Below are 10,000 nucleotides of genomic sequence, written 5' to 3' on the forward strand. Positions count from 1 at the left end.
GTCACTCACCATCCCCACAGACACATCTACTGATGTCCACAGGAATAAATACACACACACACACACACACAGTCTTCAGTCAGTTCTCTAGCAAACCCAAAGCATAGTCTCCCTCTCACAGTCTCATCTAACTCTTCCCCACATACACACGCGCCCGCAGGCGCAACGCGCGCACACACACACACACACACACACACACAGTACGTACCTCGTAGAACCCATTAAGATATATCTGAGAGCTCTCTCCATCAACAGTAAGCCAAGTAATAAATTAGGATACGAGAGAGAGGGAGAGGGAGAGGGAGAGGGAGAGAGAGAGAGAGGGAGAGGGAGAGGGAGAGGGAGAGGGAGAGAGAGGGAGAGGGAGAGAGAGAGGGGGAGAGAGAGAGAGAGAGAGAGAGAGAGAGAGAGAGAGAGGGGGAGAGAGAGAGAGAGAGAGAGAGAGAGAGAGAGAGAGATAGTGTAGGGGAGGGGTATAGAGCCCCATCCAGGCCCTTCTGTTAGTCAGTGACTTTGAGATGTTCTACAGATAAGTCTGTGATCCTGATTGTTCCCCACACGGATGAGCTGGGCTAAACCTGATAACACCTCCGGCAGGCCTCTCACACACACACAAACAGACGCGCACACATACGCATAAACAGACACACACACACACAAACAGACACGCACGCACGAACGCACACACACAGAAACAGACACACACACACAAACAGGCACGCACGCACACACACACATACGTACATGCTCACTCAATACGCGCACGCACGCACACACACACACAGAGGGAGAGGGAAGGTTGCTGGAAGCGTGTCAATACGAGGCGTTAACAAAAGCAGCCCCTCTCCCCCCCCCCCCCCCCTTCCCCCCGCCCTCTCACCGCAGCAGCCGTGGACGAGGCAGCATTGTTCAGGTTATCTACAGCTGTCATCTGTGTAACAGACGCCTTCAGACTGACGTGCTTTGTTCAAGCTCCCTGTTCACCTTGTTGGTTGGTAGACACACACACACACACACACCCCTCCTCCTCCCCCCCTGTTCTTTGTTGATAATGGAGTAGAAAAGGAGGTAAAAGACGAGTCGTTTGTGACTCTAAAAGACTGGCGGTGACTCAACACTCCAGAGGACAGAGGAACACACGCTTATTCTGGTGACCTGGTGGGGGGGGGGGGGGGGTGTGACAGATGAATATGAAGGGATGTATGTGTACAGTAGATTTCCTCGTGTTGCCTCAGAAGACCAAAGTTGCAGGAGAGAGAGAGCGAGAGAGAGAGAGAGAGAGAGAGAGAGAGCGAGAGAGACTGTAAGACTGTAAGACTGAACTGAACATACTTGATCTTAGTCACCTGTGTGTATGGCCCAGGGCCGGGCTAAGTGTCCTAACCCCGATCTCCTCCGTCCTCAGTGATCCATCTTAACCGGCAGCGCGTCACACTGCCCCAGGCCACTTCTCCTCCTCAGCCCTCCTCCCTCTCTACTGTGGGCAGAGGACTTGTACCATCACCCTGCAGTAGCACTTAGCTAGCTTAGTTGCTCTAGGGCAGAAGAAATGAGTGCACTCACAGGTTAGAGGGCGGATAAAAAAAAACGACTATCCTCCCTCCCTCCCTCCCTCGCGGGAGACGTCCTGCTAAAACCACCCCGCTAATTCGACCCGACGAACATCGGAACGCTTTTATTTTCGGTTGTATTATTTAACGATGTCCAAAGACGGCTCCCCCAGGCGGGACTGCGGCGTAGGGGGGCGGGCGGATGTTACGAGCGCGGCCCCTCAGCTCCTCCTCGGTGGTCTTGGCAGGGGCTGAAGCTTGGCGCTACATCCTCCCCCTCACCGCCCCGGCAGTTTAACACCGGGTCAGACTGACCCGGCAGCGCACTCGTGGAGAGAAGATGACGTAGGCGGTGTTATGGAGGGGTACCCCTTGGCCCCCCCCCCCCCCCTGCACTGGACCCCTGTGAGGACCCTGCTGTGCTCTCTGGTGATGTGTAGTTCAGCTCCAGGTCAGAGAGAGAGGCAGGAAGGGGAGCGGGGTGGTGGTTGGCAGGAGGGGGGGGACGGGGGACGGGGGGGGTGACAAACGACCCATGTTGCCTTGGAAACCAGAGGGGAGCTAGCACACACACATGCATAAACACAAACACAAACACACACACACACATACTGACGTCTTGTTTATGACTCTAAGTGGAGCAGCAGAGTGTGCTGAGAAGTGGGGGGGCGTGCAGAGGGAGAGAGAGAGAGGGGGGGGGGGGGGAGAGGGAGGGAGGGAGAGGGCAGAGGTACTTCATTACAGCAGGGGAGCCTTAATAATGCAGATGTAATTAGCGCAGCCTGTAGGCAGGTCTTAATGCATGCTTAAGACTGACCCAAGCCCTCTCTTAACAGGTAATTGCATTAATGCACAAGCAGAAAAGAACATGAGAGAGGGAAGGGGGGGGGGGGAGGGAAAGAGAAAGAGGAATGTGGAATCAGAGTGAAAGACAGAGACAGAGACAGAGACAGAGACAGAGACAGAGAGAGAGAGAGAGAGAGAGAGAGAGAGAGAGAGAGACACACACACACACACACACACACACACACACACACAGACAGAGAGAGACAGAGACAGAGACACACAGACAGAGAGAGACAGAGAAAGACAGAGAGAGACAGAGAAAGACAGATAGAGAGTGTGTGTGGGGGGGGGGCGACAGTGTGTCGAGAGAGAGAGAGGGAGAGAGACAGAGACAGAGACAGGCAGACAGAGACAGAGAGAACCAGAAAGGGAAACATAGAACAACAGCTCGCTGCTCCTTTATGTCTATATTTCCTCTTCCCTCTCAGCAGTGTCTATCCTCCGACCTGCTGTGCCCTGGTCCAGTATGATTGGCTGTTGACCCGAGGACATGGCACACTCCACTCCATAGTACACAGATGGAGCCAGCACGCCAGACTGCACGGCTCCTGCCAGCAGAGACACACACACCCACACACACACCCACACACACACACCCACACACACACCCACACACACACCCACACACACACACACACACACCCACACACACAACCACACCACACACACACACCACACACACACACACACACACACACACACACACACACACACACACACACACCACACACACCAACACCAACACACACACACACACACACACGCACACACACCAGACCGTCCAGCCTCACTGGTAACCTGGTTAGGGAGCTGATTGTGTCTCCAGCCTTGTGTTGTGTGGCAGACGTCAACCCCCCTCAACAGCCCCCCCCACCCCCCACCCCCCCTCAGGCTATCACTCACAGCGCAGGCATAAGCACTGGAATTATAACACACATTCAAACCTTTTATTTTTCGTTGGGAGTGAATTGACTGACGTCAAAGTAAATCGTAATTTATTTGTCGTTATTTGATTGGACCGTGTGGCTCCGATTCAGAAACATATGGGGCAGTTTCACAGACGAGGCTTAAACCTAATCCCAGACTAAAAGGATCTTCAATGGAGAGTTTCCATTGAAAGTGTCATTTAATCCCTGTGGCTTAATCCCTGTCTGTGAAACCGGTAGCCTAGAGGTTTGAGAGGCCGGGCAGCAATCGGTAGGTCGCTGGGTCCATCCCCACCCCAGGAGGGAGCCGGATGTGAGCCGGTGACTGGAGGGTTGCTGGCGTCATATCTGAGGTGCCTCCCACTGCCGTTGTGCCCTTGAGCAAGGCACATAACCCCTAACTGCTCCAGGGGTGCTGAAGAAGGCTGGCCCGGTGCCCAGAGCTCAGAACCCAGAGCCATTTCATTGTCTCAGTATCAGTGCTCTGTTCAATGGCAATAAAATGTAGATGAGTGGATGAGTTTGCAACATTGTTGCATACATGATTTCTCTGATTTGCGTTCTCACAGCCCTTTATGTAAACGAAGTAACATACGCAATTGAAGCAACAAATGTGGTAGTTGATTGGTCAGAAAAAAATGAAATTGCCTGTTCGTCCCGCTCTTATCCAGATCAACACGCATGCGCTGTTGTTTTCCTATGGACAGCCTCGATGCGTCCTTTCTAACTGGAGCGAAACCACCCTTTTCAAGCTGGTCGTTTGCTCCGGGAGCGACTTCGAATGCGCGTTCTCACAGCTCCAAGCGACGCAGAACAAAGCAAACTTGAGAGAAGAAGGAGGAGGGTGGACTCCTGGTTAGATGAATCAGATGAGGATGTCCGTGGTTGAGAGAGGAGAGCAGAGCCCAGTTGTTCAAAAAGGTTTCATCCGGATCAGAATGATTATTTTTTTGATATCCAGGATCAGATCGAGCTGGCTGATTTCCCTCTATACCACTCCAAATCAGCCAGATAGATCTGATCATGGATAGCAAAGAAATACCATTCTGATCATTCTGATCCAGATTAAAAGTTTTGACCAACTGTGCCCAGGTGTTCGACCTCGGTTAAGAAGCCTTACTGTGGTTCACTCTGGGATCTGCTCTTTCTGGCAAATCAACATCATGCCGAAATCGGATTCCACCGTGCGTGCGCGTGTGTGTGTGTGTGTGTGTGTGTGTGTGTGTGTGTGTGTTTATAGACCTAGCAGCGGTTTGAACCCGGGATCTCTCGCATGGGTGCCACAAACCCTTATACATAGAGGACATGGTTTTCTCAAAGGACTTTATATCGGCTTAGAAGTCACATGCGAGTCTACCTCATCATGAGAGCTTAATTCCAGATCACCTCTGCTCTGGGGGGTGGGGTGGGGGGGGTCCGGGGGGATGGGGGGTGGGGGGGGTGGCGGGGGTGGCTAGGCCGAGGCGGAGGCTGCCGCCGCTGCTGCTCTCTCAGTGCAGTGGTTCATATTGAGCTCCATCCACTCCTGTATTCATGACCAGCAGCAGCACTCTGGCCCCCGAACACAGGGCTGCACCGCTGAGCCTGAAGGACGGTTGGAATTGTTTATCGGTTTAATGACTTCTCTCTCTCTCTTTTCTCTCTCTCTCTCTCTTTTCTCTCTCTCTCTTTCTTTTCTCTCCTCTCCTCCTCCTCCCTCCCCCGGTCTCTCTCTCTCACACTCTATCCTGCTCTCTCTCTCTCCTCTCCACTATTCTCTGTTCTCCTCTTCTCTCTCTCTCTCTCTCTCTCTCTCTCTCTCTCTCTCTGAGTTTGCCGTCTCAGCTGTTCCCTGATGCCACATTAAAGCGCCCTCTCTCTGAAGCCTCATCTAAGATGAAGGCACATTAGCTATGCCCCCCCACCCCCTGTGTGGCTGTGTGTGACTGTGTGTGTGTGTGTGTGTGTGTGTGTGTGTGTGTGTGTGTGTGTGTGTGTGTGAGAGAGAGACTGTGTGTGTGCGTGTACGTGTACACCAGCACACACTCCTTTTATACGCGCAATAATTGTGAATCAAATGGCCTTAACCTGCAGACTCTCAGCGTATGGGTTTTATAATACTGTTATTCTGCAGCTCTGGTCTAATTACCTTAGTAAGTTTGTTTTTTGCTTAATCACATAGGAATTGATTTGATTACCTGAAGCTCAGATAAGAAGGAGTGAAATAGATTAAGACTATATTAGCGTTCCTCTTTATTTTGTCTTCAGTGTCTATTTTATTAGTAAGTACTGCTAATTGTATAATAATAATAATAATAATAATAATTATTATTATTATTATTATTATTATTATTATTATTATTATTATTATTATGGGTAAGTCAGGGACTCAGAGACGCTGACAGTATGGGTACACAAAAACACGGAAACAACAAGCAACAGATAACATGAGTACATAGAACACAATATTAACGAACAGGCACAGGAAACAATTAACACAGCAATGTCCAGGGGAGGGAAAAAAAGGGTGAGGGGGCGTGGCAGGGTTAGGGGAGATGGTTAAGGGTAGGGAAGGTTGTATGCTTGGGAGAACAGGTAGGTTTTGAGTCAGGATTTAAAAGTGGAGAGTGAAGCCTAAGAATGTTACTCTCTTACACTTGTGTAATGTGACGTAACAATACACTTCAAACTTGATGTACACTGGGGGAAATAAGTATTTAACACATCAACATGTTTTAAATTCTACATATTTCCATTGCAGCTTTTCTCATTACATTTATGTTGGAATGTTTCAATTTCTTTTGATGTGTCGTTTTTACAGTAGAAATACCAAATGTCTAAATGTCGTTTGAATAGCTGCAATGGAAATATGTTCAATTACAAAATTTTTATGTGTTGAATACTTATTTCCCCCACTGTATGACTTGTTTAAGCTATTTTCTAGTGAGTTCTCGTGTAGGCTTATAGGGTTAGGGTGACTTCATAGCTGTTCTAGTGTATATAGGGTTAGGGTGACTTCATAGCTGTTCTAGTGTATATAGGGTTAGGGTGAGTTCATAGCTGTTCTATAGGATTAGGGTGAGTTCATAGCTGTTCTATAGGATTAGGGTGAGTTCATAGCTGTTCTATAGGATTAGGGTGAGTTCATAGCTGTTCTATAGGATTAGGGTGAGTTCATAGCTGTTCTAGTGTATATAGGGTTAGGGTGACTTCCTAGCTGTTCTAGTGTATATAGGTTTTGGGTGAGTTCATAGCTGTTCTAGTGTATATAGGGTTAGGGTGACTTCATAGCTGTTCTAGTGTATATAGGGTTAGGGTGAGTTCATAGCTGTTCTATAGGGTTAGGGTGACTTCATAGCTGTTCTATAGGGTTAGGGTGAGTTCATAGCTGTTCTATAGGATTAGGGTGAGTTCATAGCTGTTCTATAGGATTAGGGTGAGTTCATAGCTGTTCTATAGGATTAGGGTGAGTTCATAGCTGTTCTATAGGATTAGGGTGAGTTCATAGCTGTTCTATAGGATTAGGGTGAGTTCATAGCTGTTCTAGTGTATATAGGGTTAGGGTGACTTCATAGCTGTTCTAGTGTATATAGGTTTTGGGTGAGTTCATAGCTGTTCTAGTGTATATAGGGTTAGGGTGACTTCATAGCTGTTCTAGTGTATATAGGGTTAGGGTGAGTTCATAGCTGTTCTATAGGGTTAGGGTGACTTCATAGCTGTTCTATAGGGTTAGGGTGAGTTCATAGCTGTTCTATAGGATTAGGGTGAGTTCATAGCTGTTCTATAGGGTTAGGGTGAGTTCATAGCTGTTCTATAGGATTAGGGTGAGTTCATAGCTGTTCTATAGGATTAGGGTGAGTTCATAGCTGTTCTATAGGATTAGGGTGAGTTTCTAGGTGTTCTAGTGTATATAGGGTTAGGGTGAATTTATAGCTGTTCTATAGGATTAGGGTGAGTTTCTAGCTGTTCTAGTGTATATAGGGTTAGGGTGACTTCATAGCTGTAGTGTGACGAAGTATTCTGCTCTTACCAGATATGCTATACTGCTACTCGGTGTCATCATTAACTATTTAATAGCTGTCATATTGAATCTAGGGCTTAAATATAGATTTCCTCTGCTTGGTTAGGGTTAGGGTGAGCTTAATGCTGTCCAGATGTGCATTTAGGGTGTGAATGTGTGAAAGCAGCCTGTTGTCAGTTTGTCTTACGCGCTTGAGAGCACGGCTCACGCCCTGTCCCCTGAAGAGCACCCACCGCCACCGCGCACTCACGTGCTGCACTGGTACTCTCCCTGGAATGGGAGCGTGTGTGTGTGTGTGCGTGTGTGCGTGCGTGCGTGCGTGCGTGCGTGCGTGCGTGCGTGCGTGCGTGCGATCAGAGGAGTAGGTTAATTGAAAATTCACACACGTATACACACACACACACACACTCACACACACACACTGGTCTGACTTGGCCTCTGCTCCCATCCAGCTGTGAGTGGCAGCTATTGTTTATCAATAGCAGTGTTTAACACCATGTAGAAAGCAGTAGCAGTGGACTGTGTCCCCTAACAGGCTAACAGGCTAACAGGCTAGCAGACGAATAGACGAACAGACTAACAGGCTAACAGGCCACAGGCTAGCAGACTAACAGGCTAACAGGCTTGCAGGCTATCAGACTAACAGACTAACAGACTAACAGGCTAACAGGCTCGCAGATGAACAGACGAACAGACGAACAGACGAACAGGCTAGCAGGCTAACAGGCTAACAGGCTAACAGGCCACAGGCTAACAGACTAACAGACTAACAGGCCACAGGCTAACAGACTAACAGACTAACAGACTAACAGGCTATCAGACTAACAGACTAACAGGCTAACAGGCTAACAGGCTAACAGGCCACAGGCCACAGGCTAGCAGACTAACAGGCTGGTCTGCTCACGGCTAGGGTCCTCTCATCTTCAGGACAGCCACTCCATTCTCCTGCAAACCACAGGTCAATACAATGCTTAAGTACATGTTAGACATCAGGGCGTGTGCGTGTGTGTGCCTGCGTGCGTGCGTCCATGTGTGTCCACATGCGTGTGTGTGTGTGCCCACGTGTGTGTGTGTCCATGTGTGTGTGTGTGTGCGCCCACGTGTGTGTGTGTGTGTGTGCATGTGGTGGTATGTGTGCGTACACGTGTGTGTCCATGTGGCTGTCCCACCAGCAGGAGGAGAGGGAGGCTCAGTGAAGTGATGGTGGTAATTAAGCAGCACCCTAGGAGAGGGAGAGGACCAGGGTGAATATTATCACTTCATTACTGGGGTCTCTGCTCCCTCAGAGGGGGGGGGGGGGGGGGGGGGCGAGGAAGGGCCAGCAGCCTATTGAGATTAGCTCGCAGTTAATAAGAATGTGGAGAGAGTGTGTGTGTGTGTGTGTGTGTGTGTGTGTGTAACTGGGATGAGTTGAGACACCTGCTGCGCCTCGTTAATGGATCTTCTTTAACGAGCAGAGGTCATCTCCTTGGTGACCCACTGGGGGAGGACGTGGTGGCTGTGCCTCTCCGTGGCCAGTTTATCTCTCTGTCTCTCTGTCTGTCTGTCTGTCTGTCTCTCCTCTGTCTGTCTGACTGTCTGGCTGTCTGTCTCTCTTCTGTCTGTCTGTCTTTGTCTTTACGCTAAAACACATTTTAATTACTCCTTTGGAGCTGTTAATTATTAAGTGTGGTTGAGGCGTCTGTCGATTCTGGGTCTTAATTGAACGCCCAGCCCAGTATTACTGTGTATTAGTATGCAGGGGCCGCAATGCAGCAAATGGGATTTTTTTTTTAATGAAAAGCTGAATCTAGTCTCCGATGTGATGTTTTGGTACGGGGTTGTCTCTTTCGGTGTCATAGTAAGCAATGTAGTCATTGCACTGTAAATGTGAATGGAGTGCAATGTCAATATTACCGTTTGGAGCATGTGTGTTGTCAGCGTTGACAATATGTTGCTTTTTGTTCCTATGCTGACTGTGAAGATCACGTCAACTTATCGAGTGGTCAGGGAAATGATTCCTGCTGTACAATTGTGTTGTGAAGACGCCTATCGCAGGCCTATGGTATCCCTGTCATCATCACCCCTCTCTTTCTCTCCCTCCCTCCCTCCCTCCCTCTCTTCTGAAGGACAACTACACATTCGCCCAGCCGGGCATCCAGAGGAAGGTGAAGGCTCTGGAGGAGCTGGTCAGCAGGATCGATGGTGAGTGCCCTCAGGGCCCATCCCTCTCTCCTCTTCTCTCTCTTTCCCCTCTCTCCCTCTCGCATTTCCTCCTCCTCCTCTCTCCACTCTCTTCTCTGTCTTCCCTCTTTCCTCTCCCTTTAACCCCTGTCTTACCACCCTTCTTTGTGCTGTCTGTCTGTCTGTCTGTCTGTCTATCTGCCTGTCTGCCTGTCTGCCTCTCTGCCTGTCTGCCTGGCTGTCTTGTTAGATACTCTTGTTAGATAATACCCATCTCTCTGTCTGTCTCTCTGGCTGTCTGTATTCTGTCTGTCTCTCTGGCTGTAAAATTGCTCTACTCCGATATCCTTGGCAACGGCCTCCTGCCCTTTTTTCCCATCTTCCCTCTCTCCTCGCCCTCCCTCTCTCCCTCCGTCCCCCCTGAGTACTGTGTGTCATCCCCAATCAGCAGCGCGGCGGCGTTGGCCTTTCGCATCGAGCGCCAGGGGAAAGCTAAAGCCACCAGAGCATGAGCC

General features: G+C 49.5%; 1 protein-coding gene across 1 annotated transcript in view; it reads left to right on the top strand.

Moving 5' to 3' along the window:
* Positions 1 to 10,000, top strand: part of tbc1d22a (TBC1 domain family, member 22a) — a gene marked incomplete at its 3' end in the record, with an annotated part of 142,796 nt that overhangs the window by 68,604 nt on the left and 64,192 nt on the right. The window contains 1 exon segment of the mRNA XM_080538663.1: positions 9,431 to 9,506. Within this exon segment, the coding sequence (XP_080394789.1) occupies positions 9,431 to 9,506 (76 nt within the window).

Source organism: Nansenia antarctica (assembly GCF_963989245.1).
Source record: "Nansenia antarctica genome assembly, chromosome: 8".
NCBI classification, from domain to species: Eukaryota; Metazoa; Chordata; class Actinopteri; order Argentiniformes; family Microstomatidae; genus Nansenia; species Nansenia antarctica.